We start from the raw sequence: 24,075 nt of genomic DNA, 5'->3' as shown, positions 1-24,075 counted from the left end.
GTCAGCATGGTTTTGTGAGAGGAAAATCATGTCTCACGAATTTGATTGAGTTTTTTGAAGGGGTAACCAAGAAGATAAATGAGGGCTGTGCAGTAGACGTGGTCTACATGGACTTTAGCAAAGCCTTTGACAAGGTACCGCATGGTAGGTTGTTACGTAAGGTTAAATCTCATGGGATCCAAGGTGAGGTAGCCAATTGGATACAAAATTGGCTTGACGACAGAAGACAGAGGGTGGTTGTAGAGGGTTGTTTTTCAGACTGGAGGCCTGTGACCAGCGGTGTGCCTCAGGGATCGGTGCTGGGTCCGCTGTTATTTGTTATTTATATTAATGATTTGGATGAGAATTTAGGAGGCATGGTTAGTAAGTTTGCAGATGACACCAAGATTGGTGGCATTGTGGACAGTGAAGAAGGTTATCTAGGATTGCAATGGGATCTTGATAAATTGGGCCAGTGGGCCGATGAATGGCAGATGGAGTTTAATTTAGATAAATGTGAGGTGATGCATTTTGGTAGATCGAATCAGACCAGGACCTACTCCGTTAATGGTAGGGCGTTGGGGAGAGTTATAGAACAAAGAGATCTAGGAGTACAGGTTCATAGCTCCTTGAAAGTGGAGTCACAGGTGGATAGGGTGGTGAAGAAGGCATTCGGCATGCTTGGTTTCATTGGTCAGAACATTGAATACAGGAGTTGGGATGTCTTGTTGAAGTTGTACAAGACATTAGTAAGGCCACACTTGGAATACTGTGTACAGTTCTGGTCACCCTATTATAGAAAGGATATTATTAAACTAGAAAGAGTGCAGAAAAGATTTACTAGGATGCTACCGGGACTTGATGGTTTGACTTATAGGGAGAGGTTAGAGAGACTGGGACTTTTTTCCCTGGAGAGTAGGAGGTTAAGGGGTGATCTTATAGAAGTCTATAAAATAATGAGGGGCATAGATAAGGTAGATAGTCAAAATCTTTTCCCAAAGGTAGGGGAGTCTATAACGAGGGGGCATAGATTTAAGGTGAGAGGGGAGAGATACAAAAGGGTCCAGAGGGGCAATTTTTTCACTCAAAGGGTGGTGAGTGTCTGGAACGAGCTGCCAGAGGCAGTAGTAGAGGCGGGTACAATTTTGTCTTTTAAAAAGCATTTGGACAGTTACATGGGTAAGATGGGTATAGAGGGATATGGGCCAAGTGCAGGCAATTGGGACTAGCTTAGTGGTATAAACTGGGCGACATGGACATGTTGGGCCGAAGGGCCTGTTTCCATGTTGTAAACTTCTATGATTCGATGATATAAATCACCATGCATGCGATTAACAATGCACTGTGGCAACTCACCAAGGCTTCTTTATCAGCACCTCCCAAGCCCCTAGAAGGACAAGGGCAGCAGGTGTATGGGAACACCATCACCTCCAAGTCACACAATATCCTGACTTGGACATATATCGTAAACAATTTTACAACACCAAGTTATAGTCCAGCAATTTTATTTTAAATTCACAAGCTTTCGGAGGCTTCCCCCTTCCTCAGGTGAACGATGTGGAAGGGGGAAGCCTCCGAAAGCTTGTGAATTTAAAATAAAATTGCTGGACTATAACTTGGTGTTGTAAAATTGTTTACAATTGTCAACCCCAGTCCATCACCGGCATCTCCACATCTGGACATATATCAGCATTGCTTCATATATGTCCAAATCATCATTGCTGGGTCCAGTCTAACAATGTAAAACATAGGATAAATTCCCACTATAACTGTGAGCAGCAGTAATAGTGCAAATAGAGCCTGGTTTCAAAGACAGGACAGGACTTGATACTAGACAGAAGTGGAATGGGTCTTCCCGGAGGAAGTAGTCTCACTCTGCTTCACTTCAGAGTCAGTTCAGTGTGGACATCTGGTTTAAGCAGGCTCGAAGGGCCAATTGGCTTACTCCTGCTCCTATTTCTTATGTTCTTAAGCTACACAAGTTTAGCGTCAGTGCGAAGCTGAAACCACTTCACACCTACACTAAACTTGCAGTGTGAATGAGGACATCAGTAACTGGAGACGGTTAGTAATCAACACCTACCAACAGCTCTTCCTGTATCTGCTGGTCAATGGAACATATATCCAACTGCAGAGTCTTTAGCCTCAATATGCTGGGCGGAACTGGGACTTGGAACAATTCACTGAATGTTATGAGTGCCTGGAATTCTAAAGCCTTGGAGCAGAAAGTAAATGTTGTGCTGGGGTCAAGTGGAAGCAACGAAATTCTTATATATCTGGAACAAGAACAGAATGAGTGTTTTTTAAAAAAAAACATATTTAGAGTAAGCCCCAATTTTAACCTAACCCGCCTGGCGGGAATGGAGGAGGTTGGGGTCGGATGCCCATTTTACCTCACTGACTTCACTGGAGTGTAATATCAGATAGGGTATAAAACAGGCATCCAACCCAACCAGCCTCGCTTCTGCCGGGCAGGTTAAGTTACAATCGGGGTGCAATTGTTCTCTCAACAAGAAGCTTGATCTCGATAAATTTCATGAAGTAAAAAGTTTTTTTTCCATCAATTTCTCTCCTCTCCTGCTAAATTTGACGTTGAAAGTTAATAGTAAATTACATCCTTAGGTACGGTTCCATGGGTGCTGCCAGATCTTTGCTGCTTCCCACAAGTGTGTGTGGGCCCAGACAGTGAGTGCAGGCAAACTAATCTATGGAAGGCATCACAACCAAGCCCAATCCTGTTGTCACCCACAGTCCACACACACAACTGTTTTCCTCCCACCCTAGCCCAGGGCAGCAAGGTTAATTGTAGCATTTCAACTGATAGCCAGCTGAGATCATCTAACTCAGCGTAAACTGAGAATCACCTGGGACCTTCAGCCACTACAGCATCAGGGGGCTGCAAGCCTTTGGCTCGGTGGTAACATTCCCATCTCTGAGTCAGAAGGTGCAGGGTTCAAACCCCACTCCAGACAGTCCCAGCAAGTGGAGACTGGAGCTCTTGGTCTGAATTCTGGGTTGATACCCAGTGGGATACTTGTGTCTGGTGGGTGTGGGTGGCACCCCCACATCATATGAGTTGTGGGAGCCCATAAAACCCTCCTACCATACAGGACTAACCACCCTATCAGCTGGTATAAAGATGGTTATGGCTACGGAAGGAGCATTCATGTCACGGCCTGTCAGACTGCTAATTAGCCTACAAATACTTCCCACAATTCTCCAAAGGAAGACTGTGAAGATATGACAACAACAATAACCACCAGGGCAATGAGTAAAAGTACTTTTAGCCAAAAAAATAACATTTCACTTTTTAAAATCACATGTTCACTCACATACACATTGAGTTAGCTCGAGTCTACGGCACAGAAACAGGCCATTCGGCTCAACTGGCCTATCCTGGCATTTATGCTCCATTCGAGCCTCCTCCCTCCCTACTTCATCTAATCCTATCAGCATACCCTTCTATTCCCTTCGCCCTCATGTGCTTATCTAGCTTCCCCTTAAATGCATCTATGCTAGTCGCCTCAACTACTCCTTGTGGTAGCAAGTTCCACATTCTTACCACTCTTTGGGTAAAGAAGTTTCTCTTGAATTCCCTATCGGATTTATTAGTGACTATTTTATATTGGTGGCCTCTAGTTTTGGACTATCCCACAAGTGGAAACATTTTCTCTACGTCTACGCTATCAAACCCTTTCATTATCTTAAAGACCCCTATCAGGTTAGCCTGATAGAGAAAAGAGCCCCAGCCTGTTTAGCCTTTTCAGATAAGTATATCCTCTCAGTTCTGGTATGATCCTTGTGAATCTATTTTGCACCTTGTCCAATTCCTCTATATCCTTTTTATAATATGGAGACCAGAACTGTGCACAATATTCCAAGTGTGGTCTAACCAAGGTTCTATACAAATTTAACATAACTTCTCTGCTTTTCAATTCTATCCCTTTAGAAATGAACCCCAGTGCTTGGTTTGCCTTTTTATAGCTTTTTAACCTGTGTCGCTACTTTTAATGATTTGTGTACCTGTACCCCTAGATCCCTTTGTTCCTCTACCCCATTTAGACTCTTATTATCCAAGCAATACGTGGCCTCCTTGTTCTTCCTACCAAAATGCACTACCTCGCACTTAATTATATTGAAATTAACTTGCCAATTACACACTCATTTTGCAAGTTTATTAATGTCCTCTTGCATCTTGACACATTCTTCCTTTGTAGGTTAGGTGTTATTTGCAAATTTTGAAATTGTACTTCCGATTCCCGAGTCCAAATCGTTAATGTAAACTGTGAACAACAGTGGTCCCAGCACTGATCCCTGTGGAACACAGCGTCCCACCTTTTGCCAGTTTGAGTAGCTACCCTTTACCCTTGCTCTCTGTTTTCTGTTTTGTAGCCAACTTGCTATCCATCCTGCTAACTGTCCCCTAGCTCCACATGTTGTGACCTTAGTCATGAGTCTACAATACGGCACCTTATCAAAGGCCTTTTGAAAATCCAAATATATTAAATCTACTGCACTACCCTTGTCTATACTTTCTGTTACTTCTTCAAAGAATTCAATAAGATTGGTCAAGCATGACTTTCCCTTCTGAAATCCATGCTGACTATTCTTTGTTTTATTTTCATTTTTTAGATGATTTTTTAAATTACATCTTTGAGTAAAGATTCCATTATCTTTCCTATCACTGACACTAAGCTAACTGGTCTTTAGTTCTCTGGACTTGTTCCATCTCCCTTTTTAAATGTAGGAATCACATTAGCTGTCCACCTGTCCTCTGGCACTATTCCCTTTTCTAACGAATTTTTATATATATGTAATAGTGCCTCTGCTAACCCTTCCCTAACTTATTTTAATATGCATGGATGCGATCCATCTGAAGTTTGATTAGTTTATCAATTATCTCCCCCCTTTCTATCTTAAATGTCTTTATATCTTTTTTGTTCTCTTCTTCTAATGTCAGGCCCACCATGTTAGTCTCCCTGGTAAATACTGAGGCAAAGTAACTATTCAATATTTCTGCCATTTCGCTGTCATTATTTATGAGTTTATCTTGTGCATCCCTTAGTGGCCCTATCCCTATCCTGGTTTTTCTTTTGTTATTTGTGTATCTGTAGAATACTTTACTACTTCTTTTTATATTCATTGATAATTTAGTTTCGTGGTTCGTCTTTGCTTTCCTAACTTTTTTTTGACATCTTTCCTAACCTCTTTGTATTCCCTTTTGTCATCCTCTCCTTTATTGTCTATATAACTAGAGTATGACTTTTTCTTTAGTTTCAATTTTACCCTTATCCCTTTATTCATCCAAAGTGTTTCATTATTGACTAGTTTGTTCTTGTTTTTTAGAGGGATATATTTCTCCTGAATTCTATTAATCACCATTTTATATATTTCCCACTGCTGGTCTAGCTCATTGTCTGTCAAAATGTTTTCTCTGTTTACCTTCCCTGATACTTAAGATTAAAGAGGTTACAAATTTTACTCAAAAAAAAAAATTGAATGCTTTGTTTGGATGGTATTTTTCCCTTGACCTTGCCTGCATAGAAACTCCAAATAAACTTTGAGAGATTTTCCAGTGTGTGGCCAAGCTTCAGCGGCCCCAGATTTGAAAGGAGAAAAATTGGATAGGGATCCTGCTCCTGATCTGTCCTGCTGTTCTAGCATCATGCACTGTGGTGCTTTGAGAAGGCAACTATTGCACCAACACCAACACTATTAATGAAGTAAAGAAAGAACAAATGATCAATCTCAGGATGTCCCAAAGCACTTTACAGCCAATGAAGTACGTTTGAAAGTACTTTCACTGTTTGTAACTTAGGAAACATGGCAGCCAATTTGCACGCAGCAAGGTCCCACAAACAGCAATGTGATAACGACCAGATAATCTGTTTTTTAATGATGTTGGTTGAGGGATAAATATTGGCCAGGACACCATGGGAGAGCTCCCCTGTTTTTCTTCGAACAGTGCCATAGGTTCTTTTACATCCACCTGAGAGGGCAGATGGGGCCTATGTTTAATGTCTCATCCTAAAGACACCACCTCTGATAGTGCAGCACTGCACTGGAGTGGCAGCCTGGATTGTATGCTCAAGTCTCTGGAGTAGGACTTGAACCCTCGACCTTCTGACTCAGGCAAGAGAGCGACCAACTGGGCCATGGCTGACACCAAGGACCTTGAATGATTGGGTAACAACTATCTTCTTTTATCAAAAATAAGTGCCATTGGCATCATGTGAGATTTGTTTTAAATATGGAAACAAAGTCAACATTGGCACTGGACTGTAGAAAGAAAAAGGTCAGCTCTATAAAATGCAACAACACAGTCATAAAAAGTACATATTTGATGGTTTCCAACTTACACTTTGTTCCCTTCTTTCACCTGTAGAGCAGCAAGATTCCTTAACTGTAGCACGTGAACTATCAAGCATTCATCCCGGTCGTCATACCTACAGATACAAAAGGTTTATAAGCATACTTGTCAAATAAAAGAAAGATTTGCATTTATATAGTGCCTTTCCTGACCTCAGGACATCCCAAAACGCTTTGCAGCCAATGAAGTACAGTCACTGTTGTAATGGAGGAAACGCAGCAGCCAATTTGCACACAGGAAGGTGCCACAAACAGCAATGAGATAATGACCAGATTATCTGTTTTTTTTAGTAATGTTGGTTGAGAGATAAATATTGACCAGGATACCAAGAAGAATTCCCTCTGCTCTTCTTCAAGATAGTGCTGTGGGATCTTTTACATCCACCAGAAAGGGCAGATGGGGTCTTGGTTTAACATCTCATTTGCAAGACAACACCTCCGACAGTGCAGCACTCTCTCTGTACTGGAATGCCAGCCTAGATATTGTGCTCAAGTCTCTGGAGTGGGACTTGAACCCAAGGCCCCTCTCGACTTAGAGGTGAGAATGTAACCAACTGGGCCACAGCTGACGTATACATACACTGAAATCTGTATAAACAGATATTCCCATAAAACGGACGCCTGCAAAATACGGACGCTTATTGAGAGACCCAAATAACTTGCATGGTAAAATATACAAGAGGCACTCTGAAACCACAGACACTCGCAAATTATGAACTACGGTCAGCCTTCAATACACCAAGCCCATTTACAACTTAAAACATGGGATACGCAGGTCAGCGCAAGGCGGCAGCGAGTTTTGTGAAAGAAACGGCTTTTATGGAATGGGAAGCTCATTACCCAGTATCCACAGCGGCTGAGAAGCCGCTCGATCTCTGCGATTGAATGCGTGCATGGCTCTGTTCCAGGGATAGAGCGGTTTCTCTGTCGCTATCGATGCTGGGTAAAGAATTCCCCATTCGACTGAAAATTTTTACAGTACATTCTATGACCATTTTAAAAATAAGGACAACTGCAAAAAAAGGACAGTTGATGCTGGTCGATAAGGTGCCCGTAACTGTATATAGTCACCATCTTCTAATGCTGGCCCATGGAACAACAAATCTTTGTCATCTAGCCTCAGGTTCCAGCAACACCCTATTACAATTTGTCCCTTAAAAGGTGAGGGGGAAATTAAATTAACCCTGTCACCACTGTTGTACAAGAATAAAATGGTGCATTCTATGATTACTTAGCTCATACCGATAGCTCATTTACTACATCGATGTTGCTGTTAAGGAGTCACGTTCGGTTATATCATTTCTATAATTCACCATTAAAAATGACCTGGTATTTTTTCAAAGTTTGTTCCTGGGATGTGGGCCACACCAGCAAGGTGCTTTTGGTGGCAAATCCCTTCTTGCCCTGAGGGTATTACATAGAATTACGTCGAGCCTACAGCACAGAAACAGGCCATTCGGCTCAACTGGTCTATGCCGGCGTTTATGCTCCACACGAGCCTCCTCCCACCCCTCTTCATCTAATCCTATCAGCATATCCATCATTTGTTTCTCCCTCATGTGCTTATCTAGCTTCCCCTTAAATGCATCTATGCTATTCGCCTCAACTACTCTTTGTGGTAGCAAGTTTCACAATCTCACCACTCTCGGGGTAAAGAAGTTTCTCCTGAATTCCCTATTGGATTTCTTGATGACAATCTTATATTTATGGCCCCTAGTTTTGGCCTCCCCCACAAGTGGAAACATTTTCTCTTATTTATTTAGAGTCAACTACTGGAGTAGGCCAGACCAAGTAGCAATGGCAAGTTCCTCCTTGAAGTACATTATCCCGAGTCCCTACATCACGCACCATTACGTTAACACAGATACACTCAACATCGAACTGAACCATCAGCCATTAATGTTATTTGTGAAAACACTTAGCTGCCTCCCAAATATTATATTATATATTGGGTGTTGAATAAGCCAGGTTGAGATTCGCCTTCATGGTTTAGGATATCTTCTATTGAATTGCTGTTCTATGACTCATTGATGCCTTCCTCCAGAATCCGCTATAAAATATTGCCCACAAACTCAGTGCATATGTTTTTTTTTAAATGCTCAAGCAATCCGAGAAAATACACCTCCCAATAACAGCAAACAAAATTTATTCAGTTCAAGATAATGGACACGGACTAAAATCTCTGGGTGTCGTTAGGCAAGCCCAGTATTGATAGACACTTACACAAGTCCCATTTTAATCTGTGGTGGGTCGAATGTGATGGAACTATTATCGTATAGAGTTTCTTCTGCATCCTCAGGCCTGCGAAGAAAAACATTTGAACACTAATACACAGAATTATAAAACATAAAGCAAATAAGCACATTTATCACAGAGGTCTGTTTGCACGTGAACCGATAATTAGTGGTCTGGAGTGGGCCTTGGCTCAGTGGTAGCGTTCCTGCCTCTGAGCTAGAAGGTTATGGTTTTATAGCCCTACTCCAGACGGTAGTAGAGATGAGAGTTCTGGTCTCCGAATTCAGTGGGGTACTCCCGTCTGATGGAAGAGGAGTGATGATACCCCTCACCCTATTGAATCTAGCCTGTCTCTCCTGGTTAGATTAACAACCTGGCCATGTTAAAGAAAAAAGGAGGGCAAAGAGAGACTATGAGGAAAGATTAGTGGGTAACATAAATGGGAACCCAAAAATCTTTTATAAACAAATAGAAAGTAAAAGGATAGTTCGAGGAATGGTGGGGCCGATTAAGGACAAAGAAGGAAATCTTCTTGTGGAGGCAGAGGGCATGACTGTGGTACTGAATGAGGACTTTGCATCTGTCTTCACAAAAGAAAAGGATGAAGTTAATGTTGCAGTAGAGGAGGAGGGAGTGGAGATATTGGGTAGGATAAAAATAGATAGAAAGAAGGTGCTAAATAGGTTGGCATCACTCAAAGTTAACAAGTCACCCGGTCCAGATGGGAAGCGTCCTCGGTTGCTGAGGGAAGCAAGGGTGGAGATAGCAGAAGCTCTGACCACAATCTTTCAATCCTCCTTGGATATGGGAGTGGTGCCAGAGGACTGGAGGATTGCAAATGTTATGCCCCTGTTCAAAAAAGGGGAGAGGGATAAACCTGCTAACTATAGGCCAGTCAGTCTAACGTCAGTGGTGGGAAATCTACTGTAGACCATTGTCAAGGACAAAATTAATTCTCACTAGGAGAAGCATGGGTTACTAAGGAGAGCCAGCACGGATTTATTAAAGCAAATCATGTCTGACTAACCTAATTGAGTTCTTTGATGAAGTAACAGAGAGGGTTGATGAAGGTAGTGCAGTAAATGTTGTATATATGGACTTTCAAAAGGTATTTGATAAAGTACCACATAACAGACTTATTTGGAAATTAGAAGTACATAGGATTAAAAGGATGGTGATAACTTGGGCACGTAATTGGCTAAGGGATAAGAGGCAGAGAGTAGTGGTGAACAGATGCTTTTCTGACTGGAGAGAAGTGGGATCCCCCAGGGATCGGTATTATGACCATTGCTTTTCTTGTTATATATAAATGATTTGGACTTGGGTATAGGGAATTTTGAAGTTTGCAGATGATACAAAACTTGACAATGTAGTAAATAGTGAGGAAGATAGCAGCAGACTTCAGGAGGACATTGACAGACTGGTGAAATGGGCAGACATATGACAGAAGCAATTTAATGCGGATAAGTGTGAAGTGATGCACTTTGGGAAGAACAATATGGAGAGGCAGTATAATCTAAATGGTACTATTTTGAGGGGGGTACAAGAGCAGAGGGGCCTGAGGGTGCATATTCACAAATCTTTGAAGGTGTCCGGGCAAGTTGATAAGGTGATTAAGGAAGCGTATGGGATACTTGGCTTTGTAAATAAGGGCACTGAATACAAAAACAAGGAAGTCATGCTAAACCTTTACAAATCACTGGTTAGGCCTCAGTTGGAGTATTGTGCACAATTCTGGGTACCTCACTTTAGGAAGGATGTCATGGCCTTGGAGAGGGTACAGAGGAGGTTTACTAGGATGATACCAGAGATAAGGGATTTCAATTATGTGGTGAGATTGGAAAAGCTAGGATTATACTCCTTAGAGCTGAGGTCGTTAAGGGGAGACCTAATAGAGGTATTCAAAATATGAAGGGTTTTGATAGAGCAAGTAGGGAGAAACTGCTTCCTCTGGCAAGTGGGTCAGTAACCAGAGATCATAGACTTAAAATAATTGGCAAAAGAACTAGAGGGGAAATGAGGAGAAATTCTTTCACACAAAGGCTTGTTAAGCTCTGGAGCGCAGATGGTGGAAGCAGATTCCAAAGGAACTTTCAAAAGGCAATTGGACATGTACTTGAAGAGGACTAAATTCCAGGGTATGGGGAAAAAGCTGGGGTGTGGGACTAAATTAGACAGCTCCTTCAAAGAGCCGGCACAGGCATGATGGACTGAATGGCCTCCTTCTGAGCTGTAAGATTCGATGATTCTGTACAGAAACAACTCATCTGCTGGATGTAGAAGCAGTGGAAGAAATGGGCTGCCTCATGTGACTTTAAGCATGGAAGAGGAAGAAGGATTAATGCTCTGATCCCATTAATGTTTATCGTTTGAGAGGACTGTATTACAGTTCAGCAAAATGTCTCCATGGGCTTCTTCTTTGCACAGAACTGAGATCCATTTCACCAACATTCAAGTGCATGGATGACCTTTGGAGATTAACGAGTCTTCAAGCAGCACAACACTGGCAATGGTGAAGGAGGGGGAAATGTAATCACAATACTCGCCAGGGCAGAGTCAGTCGGGATAGATCGGCAGGGGCGGGGGGTGGGGGTGGGGGGTTGCTGGGACTAAAGCGAATGGTTTCACTTGGAATGCTGGGACCGTGGGGATTAGATCTAGCCAGGGCGCTAGGCTGGAAGACAAGCAACTCCCAGAATGCTGCTATGAGGTCAGTGGGCAGCAGAAGGGACCAATGTGATAGGAATTGGAGGATGGAGGTGGTGGGTTGGGGAGACATCATTGACAGAGATGCCAGGATGTTTAGGAACAACATTATCAGGGACACTGGGACAAATGGGGATAAGATTGTCAGGAAACCAATGACAGAAGAAGCAACAGCATCTCAACCGGACATTGGGACAGAGGGGAGGGAGGGGTAATGGCATGACCTGCGATCAAGTGGGAGATGGCATCATCCCAGTGGTACAACCTTCTCCAGGGATAGGGGCAACAGCAAGGATGCTCGGTCAGAGGAGGTAACTCCCACAGGAGGGCAGCAAAAACCCCCTAAAATCAGCTAAAAATGGCCCTTTCCTCAGGGAGCGGGGTGGGGGGGGGGGGGGGGTTTGGTGGTTTCCTGTGGGAGTTCTGGTGGAATACCCCCAGAACCTCCATTGAATTTCAGGGGCCACTGACTGCACTCTCATCAACCTTAAAAATGATGATTAATTGCATGTTTACAATGGGCAAAACAGAAATTGCAACTATTGACAACTCCACAGAGAGAGAGAGAGAGAGAGAGAGAGAGAGAAAGAGGCAGCCCACTGTTCTAAAATTCACCAAAAAAAAACTGCAAAGGCTATCGTTTGAACTGATCTGATGAATGCACTCTGATCATAAAAAAGCCAGCAACACATCAGGCTGCAGCACAGATTGCACAAGGTGAGAAGGCTGCTTGGTGGGGTGGCAGAGGCAAAATATTGCAATGGCTCCTTTCGTAGGCAGTCAGGATTCGAAGGGAGATGCACACTTGTAAAACACCAGCTGTAGATGTTGATCCCACCCCCCTTTTTTGACGCCCAGAAAAATAATTTCATCACCTTTTATTTAACGCTTCAAAGACTCCACTGTCTGTAGCGAGAGAATCGTCTGATAAACCTGTGGAAACTCTTCTCACTCTTCTCCCTGCTTTAGTGGCTCTGTCCGTACGCAGGGTTACCACTAGAACAAAGAGAGACGACACGGTATATTAATATGGTCACCAAGCCATGTCAATGAAAATACAGGGTAGCTAAAACCTTTCTCATTCGTTTCTAATGATGCTACATCATCAGTAACTGTTATCAACACCTAAACAGCTAATGCACCAGTCAGTGTTAAAACTGGATAGCCATGTGGTGAAGGAAAGAATGCTAGAGCCTGGCCTTTTGTTGCTTCCAAGCCTTTATTCACAGAGTTTCCTCTTGCACCCCCACCCTAGCTAAGCTCTCCTGTAAAAAGGATCCAAGAGAGTCCCCAATCGATACCCTCCACCTGAATACAATTAACCCCAATTGATACAAACCATACAATTAACAGTCGGGTCTCCTCGACGTCCATAAAACACAATATAAAACATGTCCACGTTTCAACAGCAACAAAAACATGCATTTATATAGTGCCTTTAACGTTGTAAAACGTCCCAAGGTGCTTCACAGGAGCGTTATCAAAGAAACATTTGATTTCAGCCAGTTGGGTTCTCAACAAAGTTATTAAAGAATGGAGAACATCACAACGGCCGGATTAACTCACCATGGATTGAAACTAGAACTGGATTAACTCACCATGGATTGAAACGAGGACCGGATTAACTCACCACGGATTGAAACGAGGACTGGATTAACTCACCATGGATTGAAACTAGAACTGGATTAACTCACCATGGATTGAAACTAGAACTGGATTAACTCACCACGGATTGAAACGAGGACTGGATTAACTCACCATAGATTGAAACGAGGACCGGATTAACTCACCACGGATTGAAACGAGGGCTGGATTAACTCACCATGGATTGAAACTAGAACTGGATTAACTCACCACGGATTGAAACGAGGACCGGATTAACTCACCACGGATTGAAACGAGGACTGGATTAACTCACCATGGATTGAAACTAGAACTGGATTAACTCAGCATGGATTGAAACGAGGACCGGATTAACTCACCACGGATTGAAACGAGGACCGGATTAACTCACCATGGATTGAAACGAGGGCTGGATTAACTCACCATGGATTGAAACTAGAACCGGATTAACTCACCATGGATTGAAACGAGGACTGGATTAACTCACCATGGATTGAAACGAGGACTGGATTAACTCACCATGGATTGAAACGAGGACCGGATTAACTCACCATGGATTGAAACTAGAACCGGATTAACTCACCATGGATTGAAACTAGAACTGGATTAACTCACCATGGATTGAAACGAGGACTGGATTAACTCACCATGGATTGAAACGAGGACCGGATTAACTCACCATGGATTGAAACGAGGACCGGATTAACTCACCATGGATTGAAACTAGAACTGGATTAACTCACCATGGATTGAAACGAGGACTGGATTAACTCACCATGGATTGAAACTAGAACTGGATTAACTCAGCATGGATTGAAACGAGGACCGGATTAACTCACCACGGATTGAAACGAGGACCGGATTAACTCACCATGGATTGAAACGAGGGCTGGATTAACTCACCATGGATTGAAACTAGAACCGGATTAACTCACCACGGATTGAAACGAGGACTGGATTAACTCACCATGGATTGAAACGAGGACTGGATTAACTCACCATGGATTGAAACGAGGACCGGATTAACTCACCATGGATTGAAACTAGAACCGGATTAACTCACCATGGATTGAAACTAGAACTGGATTAACTCACCATGGATTGAAACGAGGACTGGATTAACTCACCATGGATTGAAACGAGGACTGGATTAACTCACCATGGATTGAAACGAGGACCGGATTAACTCACCATGGATTGAAACTAGAACTGGATTAACTCACCATGGATTGAAACGAGGACTGGATTAACTCACCATGGATTGAAACTAGAACTGGATTAACTCACCATGGATTGAAACGAGGACCGGATTAACTCACCACGGATTGAAACGAGGACTGGATTAACTCACCATGGATTGAAACGAGGACTGGATTAACTCACCATGGATTGAAACGAGGACTGGATTAACTCATCATGGATTGAAACGAGGGCTGGATTAACTCACCATGGATTGAAACGAGGACTGGATTAACTCACCATGGATTGAAACTAGAACTGGATTAACTCACCATGGATTGAAACAAGGACTGGATTAACTCACCATGGATTGAAACGAGGGCTGGATTAACTCACCATGGATTGAAACGAGGGCTGGATTAACTCATCATGGATTGAAACGAGGGCTGGATTAACTCACCATGGATTGAAACGAGGACTGGATTAACTCACCACGGATTGAAACGAGGGCTGGATTAACTCACCACGGATTGAAACGAGGGCTGGATTAACTCACCACGGATTGAAACGAGGGCTGGATTAACTCACCATGGATTGAAATGAGAGCTGGATTAACTCACCATGGATTGAAATGAGAGCTGGATTAACTCACCATGGATTGAAATGAGAGCTGGATTAACTCACCATGGATTGAAATGAGAGCTGGATTAACTCACCATGGATTGAAACGAGGACTGGATTAACTCACCATGGATTGAAATGAGAGCTGGATTAACTCACCATGGATTGAAACTAGAACCGGATTAACTCACCATGGACTGAAACGAGGACTGGATTAACTCACCATGGATTGAAATGAGAGCTGGATTAACTCACCATGGATTGAAATGAGAGCTGGATTAACTCACCATGGATTGAAATGAGAGCTGGATTAACTCACCATGGATTGAAATGAGAGCTGGATTAACTCACCATGGATTGAAACGAGGGCTGGATTAACTCACCATGGATTGAAATGAGAGCTGGATTAACTCACCATGGATTGAAACGAGGACCGGATTAACTCACCATGGATTGAAACGAGGACTGGATTAACTCACCACGGATTGAAACGAGGGCTGGATTAACTCACCATGGATTGAAACTAGAACTGGATTAACTCACCATGGATTGAAACGAGGACTGGATTAACTCACCATGGATTGAAACTAGAACTGGATTAACTCACCATGGATTGAAACGAGGACTGGATTAACTCACCACGGATTGAAACGAGGACCGGATTAACTCACCATGGATTGAAACGAGGACCGGATTAACTCACCATGGATTGAAACGAGGACTGGATTAACTCACCACGGATTGAAACGAGGACTGGATTAACTCACCATGGATTGAAACGAGGACTGGATTAACTCACCATGGATTGAAACGAGGGCTGGATTAACTCACCATGGATTGAAACGAGGACTGGATTAACGCACAATCGAGCGTAAAGCCAAGATGGGAACCTACTGGGAGAAGAAACACTACAGCTCCAATTTGAACTCTCAGACTCAGTTCAGTGCGCATGGATCGGGGTGGGCTGGAAGTGCATGAGTCCCAGGCCATTTTAACTCTGCGGCCTCCTGCCCGAACCTGGAGGGAAACATTATCGAGTCAATGGATGGGAGCAGGACTTTGGGCCACCGCCGGGGACCCTAGGAAACGGTCCCCAGTATAAGGTAAGTGGTTGAGGGGGATGGTGGGGGGGGGGGGGGTCTGGAGAGGATTGTGGTCTGGGAAAGAGGGAGGGAAGCCGGGTCAGGAGAGGTTTCCTTGTGGGGCTCAGAGGAGCACACAAACTGTACAGACATTCCTGGTCCTCTTCTAGCCCTGATCCCCCGTCTGGCTCTGTGCGCAACCCAGGGTTAAAATTGTGTCAGGGTCCTAATTGTGTCGTCGTACCATGACTTCTACAAATGAGCGCTGTGGCCGAAACTAAGATCAGCGCTGTTAAAATGGCTAAATGTAAGGAATCTTACAACACCAGGTTATAGTCCAACAGTTTTATTTGAAAATCACAAGCTTTCGGAGATTATCTCCTTCGTCAGGTGAGTGTGGACGAAAGAGAAAACCTCCGAAAGCTTGTGATTTTCAAATAAAACTGTTGGACTATAACCTGGTGTTGTAAGATTCCTTACATTTGTCCACCCCAGTCCATCACCGGCTTCTCCACATCATGGTTAAAATGGCTGGCAGCGGGCGCGGACACATCAGGAACATATTGAGAAGTGCCCGACCGGCATATTAACCGCCCGTTCCCTTCCCGTCAGCGGCGGGGATGAGGGGTTAAAAGAGGGTCTCGTCATTCTGATAAATCGCTCGGTAGCTTTTACATAACATCACCACAAGGTGGCAACAAACTTCTAGGGATGGCCCAGAATCGAAATATCATGGGTGTGAACATACTTTGAGTTTATAAATATAACCAAACTTACTGATTCACTAGTTCTCCTGACATATTTCTTGTCCTTCAAGTGGCAGAGATTAGACAGAGCTCCCAAATAATCTGTATTCTGTTAACACTTTCTTACATGTAAACTCTTCATAGGTTTCACTGAGCAGACTTGGAATAAAAACCACAGCTATCTCCGTTAATTAATTACTCTGGATTATGCAAGTGACAGGTCCCACTAAGCCTGTCGAGTACTAACATACTCAGCCTTTAGAAATACTCAATGCCTACCTGTCCAAGAACAGATATACAACAAATTGTTTTCGGTACGGCTAACACCACAAGACCCAGTGGGTAATTCTGACTTTGGGTGACAGTGTAAAACTGGCAATATCGGATTGGCCACCCGTTACTCACCTCTCCCGATTTTAATTTCCGTTGGTCCGATATCGCCTGTTGTACACTATCACCCAAAGTCAAATTAACCCCCTCCCTGTGTGTATTTACTTGGTGAAATTTAAAATTCTTCATTTGGTGAAAACCTATCACAGACCTCCAAGAGAAATGATGAGACATGCCTTACTTTTTGTTCTCCAGCACCAGGGTATTACAGGGATCCTGAAATTATTTGGAGATCGTTTCGATAATTTACTTGTAAAAGATCTTTTTACCTCCAAAAAGTGCATCCTCTATTTTTGGTAGTCCAAAAGCTGAAATCTGCACAGTTCTCCGTATGAATTCAATAATTTGAATGATTTAGCGATATCGATGGTCCAATTAAGGAATTAAGCTTCACCCACACAGATTTCTGATCAATTGAATGTAATGGCGATGGCGTGCTGAAGATGCCGATTTGAGACTGGTGCCTGCTTAGAACAAGGTGAAGGCAGCAATGGTGAGGTATACTGCCAGCTCCACAATCTACCTGGTCAGGCAGGCTGAGTCCTGCCCCTTTATCCTTACACACATTCACAGAGTGCAGTTTGCCATTACAAAACTGCAGGTTAAATTTTTGGTACTTAGTTGAATTGTTCCTTCAACTCACTGCTAACCCTCATCCCTCATCATCATAATCATCATCATCATTATCATCATCGGTTGACCATGATCAGAACCCTGTGACTGCCCTCCACACCTAAAGCGGGGTCTTAAACCCTGGTGTTGTATTTGGGACTGTCCGCGGTTGCTCTTTTGTTGACTCGTTCTGTACTCCGGCCGAGTCATCCCTAGCAGGTTGTGGGTGCCCGTTCGCTAATTCAAGGATTAGCTCATCCGCCTTTCGATGGCATTTCCTCCATCGGGGGTCCCACTTCCCTCCTCCAGGCCCTCGTCTGCCTGAAGTCCGTGATGTTTCTGGAGGTGTCCAAGTTACTCAAACGCCCCCCGGCACTGACCAGTCACAGGTAGCACCGTCTGCTGTCGTTACAGGTAGCGCCGTCTGCTGTCGTTACAGGTAGCGCCTGACTTGACACTAAAAACCAACACTAAAAAGCTTAATTATTAACACTTTCCAGTTTGCTTTGGCCAGATAGGTCACTGTGAAGCCTGTGTGAAGTGAGAATAGCTCCTTTAAATGGTCTCACATCATTTACCAAAATGTGATGCCCCACCAGTTTGGCACCTTCATTCCAAGGTTACACAATCGTACCAATGAGATCTGCATCAAAAGAAGGTCTTTAATATAATGGGTCTTGAAGTAATGAAACTCCATAAATACTGAAAATATCAATACTGGCATCCCCCCAACTAAAAATCAATTGACCAGTCAGTCTACATGTAGCCTGCGACTCAATGCTCAATTACATCTTAAGAAGTTAAACCGAGTTGATGTTTATAGGTAAAACATCATAATTTTTCATTACTTTGCTGCTTGTGTCATTGTAATCTGGGGAAATTATTCATCAACATCAACAACTTGCATTTATATAGCACCTTTATTGTAGTAAAACGTCCCAAGGCACGTCACAGGAACGTTATCCAACAAAATTTGAAACCGAGCCACATAAAGAGATATTAGGACCGATGACCAAAATCTTAGTCAAAGAAGTAGGTTTTAAGGAGTGTCTTAAAAGAGGAGAGAGAGAGAGAGAGAGGTTTAGGGAAGGAATTCCAGAGTTTAGGACCTAGGCAGCCAATGTAGGTCAGCGGGCAAAGGGGTGATAGGTGAACGGGACTTGGTGCGAGTTAGGATATGGGCAGCAAAGATTTGGACGAGCTCAAGTTTATGGAGGGTGGAAGATGTGAGGTCAGCCAGGAGAGCATTGGAACAGTCCAGCCTGGAGGTAACAAAGGCATGGATGAGGGTTTCAGCAACAGATAAGCTGAGGCAGAGGCAGAGACGGGCGATGTGACGGAGGTGGAAGTAGACGGTCTTAGTGATGGAGTGGATATGGGGTCAGAAACTCATTTCAGAGTCAATGCCAAGGTTGCGAATGGTCTGGTTCAGCCTCAGACAGTGGCCAGGGAGAGGGATGGAGTCGGTGGCGAGGGAATGGAGTTTGTGGCGGGAACCGAGGACAATGGGCTCTAAAATGGGCCACGCAGTGCCCGTCGTGTAGGCGCTACGTGGACTCCTAAGGACCCAAAATGGTGTCCGGAATGCGCACGCACACTTCTAGTGTCACATGCACCGGACGCTATATTGATAAAGGCGTTTGAGCGCACACAGATAATGAACGCCGGCAACGTATAAAGTAAGGAGAATATGCGATAGATCAGTGTGCAATGCTGATTTAAAGGGACAGATGCGATTTTGGAACTCAACGTTCCAGCCAGCACTCTGTCTTAACCTCACACAGCTGAACAGGTCTTAAACAGCATGGAAGACCCCCCCACCAGCGCTATTTAAAGGGATTAAGCAGGAGTTACAGTTGCTGGATTATTGCTTCTGGCTGCTGATGTATTTGTACCTGTTTTTGGAGGTCTCCTATACTTGAATACTAGGTCAAGGGGACATAGCCTAAAAATTAGAGCCAGGACTTGCAGAAGTGAAGTTAGGGAATGCTTCTACACGCAAAAGATGGTAAAAGTTTGGAACACTTTTCCACAACGGCAGTCGATGCTAACTCAATTGCTAATTTTAAATCTGAGATTGATAGATTTTTGTTAACCACAGGTATTCAGGGGTATGGGGCTAAGGCGGGTATATAGAGTTCGGTCACAGGTCAACCATGAATGGCAGTACAGGCTCGAGGGGCTAAATGGCCTACTCCTGTTCCTATCTTCCTATGTTCCTATAATAAAGTTTCAATACTCTGCAGGGAGTGGGCTGGCTAGCTGACAGGCAACAGCAAGGGCACTGGCGGAGTGCTGTCGTCCTGAGAGAGGACAGCAGGTTCATGTGATGTGGCTGCCATGATTGTATAGCTGCCAGTGTGTGTGGCCTGTGAGTTGTGGGTTTGTGTCGTAATGTGTGAGGGTGAGAGGAAGCATCTGATTGGAAGAGCTGAGTACCAATAGAAAGAGTTTGTTGGTAGTTGGGTGATGGGGGGTGTAGTGTGTGGAGCAGTGGATGCGGCTAGTGGTGTAGATAGTAGGAGATGCCAATTGACAGTTAATCTCACTCACCTTGACTACTCGTCAAAGCACTGAACTTCTTCCAGCATTGTATCTATGTTCGTGGTGCTATGCGCCTGGCATTAACATCATCCTCTACTGCCTCGGGAGCATATGTCTGGAGGGCCTCTTCCCTCCCCCCACCCACTGCGGATATAGGATGCCCCTCCTTCTGTCCACCTCTTGCACCAAGCCCTCTAGTGCATGATCAGAGAACCCTGGTGCATGCTCTCTCGCAGGCCTGGTACAAACTCAGATCGGCAGATTGGTGGGGTCTGGCATGCAGATTGGAGGATGTGGGGTTTAGTAGTGCGCAACCTTTATTCAATGTTTTAAAATAACTCAACAGTTTGTAAACAGAGGGACGGGACCTGCATCTGTGTTTTATGTGTACGTTGTCTGATCTCCATTCAGGCTCAGTGCAGATAAATATTTTATATTTTGCAAATAAGAGGTGCAGGCTGCCTTTAAGTGGTGCTAGTCACTCGCGATATCGGGGCCCCCTGCTGGTGAGCAGCCATTCAACAGTGCAGGTAACGCTGGCTGCACACAGCAATCATAGAAATCACCAGGCAGCACGAATGTTACATGCTGCCTGCATCTCAACGACCAGGCGCAGATTAATCGTGCACTGCAACCCCCGTGCCCGGTTTTGGGGGTTATCCAATATAACCCCCAACGGCTTCAGTCTTCTTTAGTTGGAAGAAATTTCTGCTCATCTCCAACAAGCAATGTGACAAATCAGAGGCAGTGGAGGGATCGAGAGAGATGATGGTGAACTAGAGCTGGGTGTCGTCAGCGTACACGTGGAACCTGATGATGTCATCAAGGGGCAGCATGTAAGTGAGAAGTAGGAGGGGGCTACGAATAGATCCTTGGGGGACTCCAGAGGTAACGGTGTGGGAGTGGGAAGAGAAGCCTTTGCAGGTGATGCTCTGGCTACGACTGGATGGATAGGAATGGAACCAGGCGAGTACAGTCCCACCCAGCTGGACAGTTTTGATACAGTTTTTTCTCTGATTTCTCACCCCTGAGGCCTCCATTCCTGAAGGCGGTGATGCAATTCTGCTACATTTCCATAGGTAGGAACATTACGAAGAGGGGTAGGCCATTCGGCCCCTCGAGCCTGCTCCGCCATTCAATTAGATCATGGCTGATCTCCATGGGGCAGTACTCTCTTTACCCGATCCTGGGTAGTGAATTTATAGAATCATAGAATCTTACTGCACAGAGGAGGCCATTTGGCCCATCGTGCCTGTTCCGGCTCTTTGAAAGAGCTATCCAATTAGTCCCACTCCCCTGCTCTTATCCCATAGCCCTGTAAATTTCTCCTGTTCAAATATTTATCCAATTCCCTTTTGAAAGTTACTATTGAATCTGCTTGCAACACATTTTCAGGCCGTGCATTCCAGATCACAACAACTTGCTGCATAAAAAAAATCACCTTATCTCCCCCCTGGTTTTTTTGCCAATTATCTTAAATCTGTGTCCTCTGTTCACCAACCCTCCTGCCAGTGGACAGTTTCTCCTTATTTACACTATCAAACCCCTCATAATTTTGAACACTTATATTAAATCTCCCCTGAACCTTCTCTACTCTAAGGCGAACAATCCCAGCTTCTCCAGTCTCTCCACATAACTGGAAGTAGGGAGGGAGGAGGCTCGTGTGGAACATAAACACCAGCATGGACCTGTTGGGCCGAATGGCCTGTTTCTGTGCCGTACATTCTATGTAATTCTATGAAGTTCCACATCCCTGGTACCATTCTAGTAAAGCTCCTCTACACCCTCTCCAAGGCCTTGACATCCTTCTGTTCTGATGAGCTATGCGACTATGGGGCCATTACAATCAAGTAAAAATACCCAACATCCACCTCCATGCATTTTCCACTAGAAGTCACTGGACAGGAAATTAGAGGAAGCCCGGGGACATTGCAATATTCCCTCTACCACCCTGGCTGAGATTTTTAACTCATTACAGGCCAGTGATCAAATCTGGGATCTGGCTAGTTTGTATTGCCAGATCCTCAACATGACGCTACTATGCAGCAAGCTGTCGGAGGTGTCCAACTTCATATTTTTAAAATAGAAGGATATCATATGACGAATATGCCACGGTATTGCCAATCAAGTAATGGCCTCAGCCAACTGAAGATACAATGCAGCTAATCAGTCTTCAGTATTCAAACGATTATGACCAAATCCAGTTTAGACTAAAACATTTAATGCCACTACAGTCTTAAAAGTATATTAGATAAAAATGTTACTGTACCTCCTACACCCTGTACGGCCGGTCTTACTCTGGGACCCACGTCTTGGGATAACTTGATATCTCCGATTGAAGCTCCAATAACTTGAGAGGAAGCGGCCTCCTGCAAATCTTGACAAACAGCCTGGGCCTGCATTCGGAGATTTTCTGACTCTGATCTCCCTACTAGCTCCTCGAATTCCTCGTTCATCTGGGCCAGCGGAGAGTCACGAGAGGCAGAGAGGTACGGCGTGTCGAGTGGGGAGCTTGGCGGGGAGAGAGACGACAGAGATGACCTGGAGGAGAGCGACGCCAGGGACTGAGGGGGATCCAAAGATCTTCTCGGCTTGCTCAGGTTAGACAGCCCAAAATGGTCGACAAACGAAGGGTCCTTAGCTATTGTATCGAACGGAAGCAGATCGAACTGCAGATAGCACCCCAAATCAATCGACATGTCGTTCTCATATTGCGGTAGCCCATATATATCAGTAAAACTGACCGAGCTTAAAGAACCTCTACTGGAAGCCAGTGATCCACAGCTAGATGCAAGTGAGCCTCTGCTACTGCCAGATGACACCGTGAGTGAACTAGCTGTTAAGCTGCAATGCAAAGGATATTATTTTAGTTATGAATGTGTGATCATTGGATACTGATAATGGCTCATTAATCATCCCCTCACTACGGCCAGGATGCCACATCAGAGTTTTGGGATTGTTCATTTGCATCAAAATTAATTTACTCCATTTTAGCTACAGCGATTCCAGGGCAAGTCACTTATATAGAGAAACCAGGCCTTAACTAGATTAACTGGTTATTTAAAAATAACATTACAAGAATTGTGTTTTTGCTTTAATCGATCAATGTTTTCTCACCTTGCAATTTGTAACTTTTATATTACCAGGTTAACGCAAGGAGATGGGAATTCTCTGTACTACTGGGTGCAGTTAGTACTGCAGACATACTGACAGTCTAAGTGGCTTGCTAGGCCTCTTCAGAGGGCAGTTAACAATCAACCACCTTGATGTAGGACTGGAGATAAAAGGTAGGCCAAACCAGGTTTTCTTCCCTAAACAACATTATGAACCAGTTTGCTTTTTACATCAATCCAACAGCTTTATGGTCATTTTTATTGATATCAGTTTTTTATTTCCAGATTTTCTTTAAACTGAATTCAAATTCTCTAACTACCACAGTGGGATTTGAACTCCTAGTTCTCTGGATTACTAGTCTAGTAACATAACCACAACACTACCATACTAGGTGTTTGCTATATATGTATAACTGCATGCACACGAAAATACAATCATACATATAACCCATTGCATGTTAAGAAAATACCATAACATAGTTGACAACTAAATAAAAACAACAAGATCTAGTTTACTTTTATCGTTTATTATGCAGTATTATACGATATCTGGCAACAGACTCACTAACCTCTTCAGCTGGGAGTGTAAATACGTGGTTAAACGTGTAGCTTCTTCTAGCTGTCTTAATAGACAGTTTCTCTTCTCTTGCAACACCATTCTATAAGAAAAAGATTAAAAACACGGGGGGAGAGGGGGGAGAAATCAAGAAGTGAATCAGATTGGTGTTGAAGTTTCAACATAGCTTTACTGAAAAAATGATATGTTTATTTCACTTTCTGCGCTACTGTTTTTCTTACAGGACATTGCATCTGTTCATGTGTATCCCAGGGGCTACAGAGATTTTACAAGCATGATTCATACTGTATATGCATTCA

The 24,075-nt window shown here is 43.8% G+C and overlaps 1 protein-coding gene across 1 annotated transcript in view; it reads right to left on the bottom strand.

Annotated features, from left to right (window-relative positions):
- wwc3 (WWC family member 3) overlaps positions 1–24,075 on the bottom strand; it is a 227,917-nt gene that overhangs the window by 20,836 nt on the left and 183,006 nt on the right. The window contains exons 10-15 of the mRNA XM_067992638.1: positions 23,769–23,858; positions 22,356–22,930; positions 12,165–12,285; positions 8,572–8,649; positions 6,339–6,425; positions 2,063–2,255 (exon numbers count right to left, since the gene is read on the bottom strand). Coding sequence (XP_067848739.1) covers positions 2,063–2,255; positions 6,339–6,425; positions 8,572–8,649; positions 12,165–12,285; positions 22,356–22,930; positions 23,769–23,858 — 1,144 coding nt within the window. The remainder of the gene's footprint in view (positions 1–2,062; positions 2,256–6,338; positions 6,426–8,571; positions 8,650–12,164; positions 12,286–22,355; positions 22,931–23,768; positions 23,859–24,075) is intronic.

The sequence above is a fragment of the Heptranchias perlo genome, chromosome 11 (genome assembly GCF_035084215.1).
Source record: "Heptranchias perlo isolate sHepPer1 chromosome 11, sHepPer1.hap1, whole genome shotgun sequence".
Classification (NCBI taxonomy): domain Eukaryota; kingdom Metazoa; phylum Chordata; class Chondrichthyes; order Hexanchiformes; family Hexanchidae; genus Heptranchias; species Heptranchias perlo.
The sequence above is the reverse complement of the archived record's forward strand: the minus strand, read 5'-3'. Positions and strand labels throughout refer to the sequence as shown.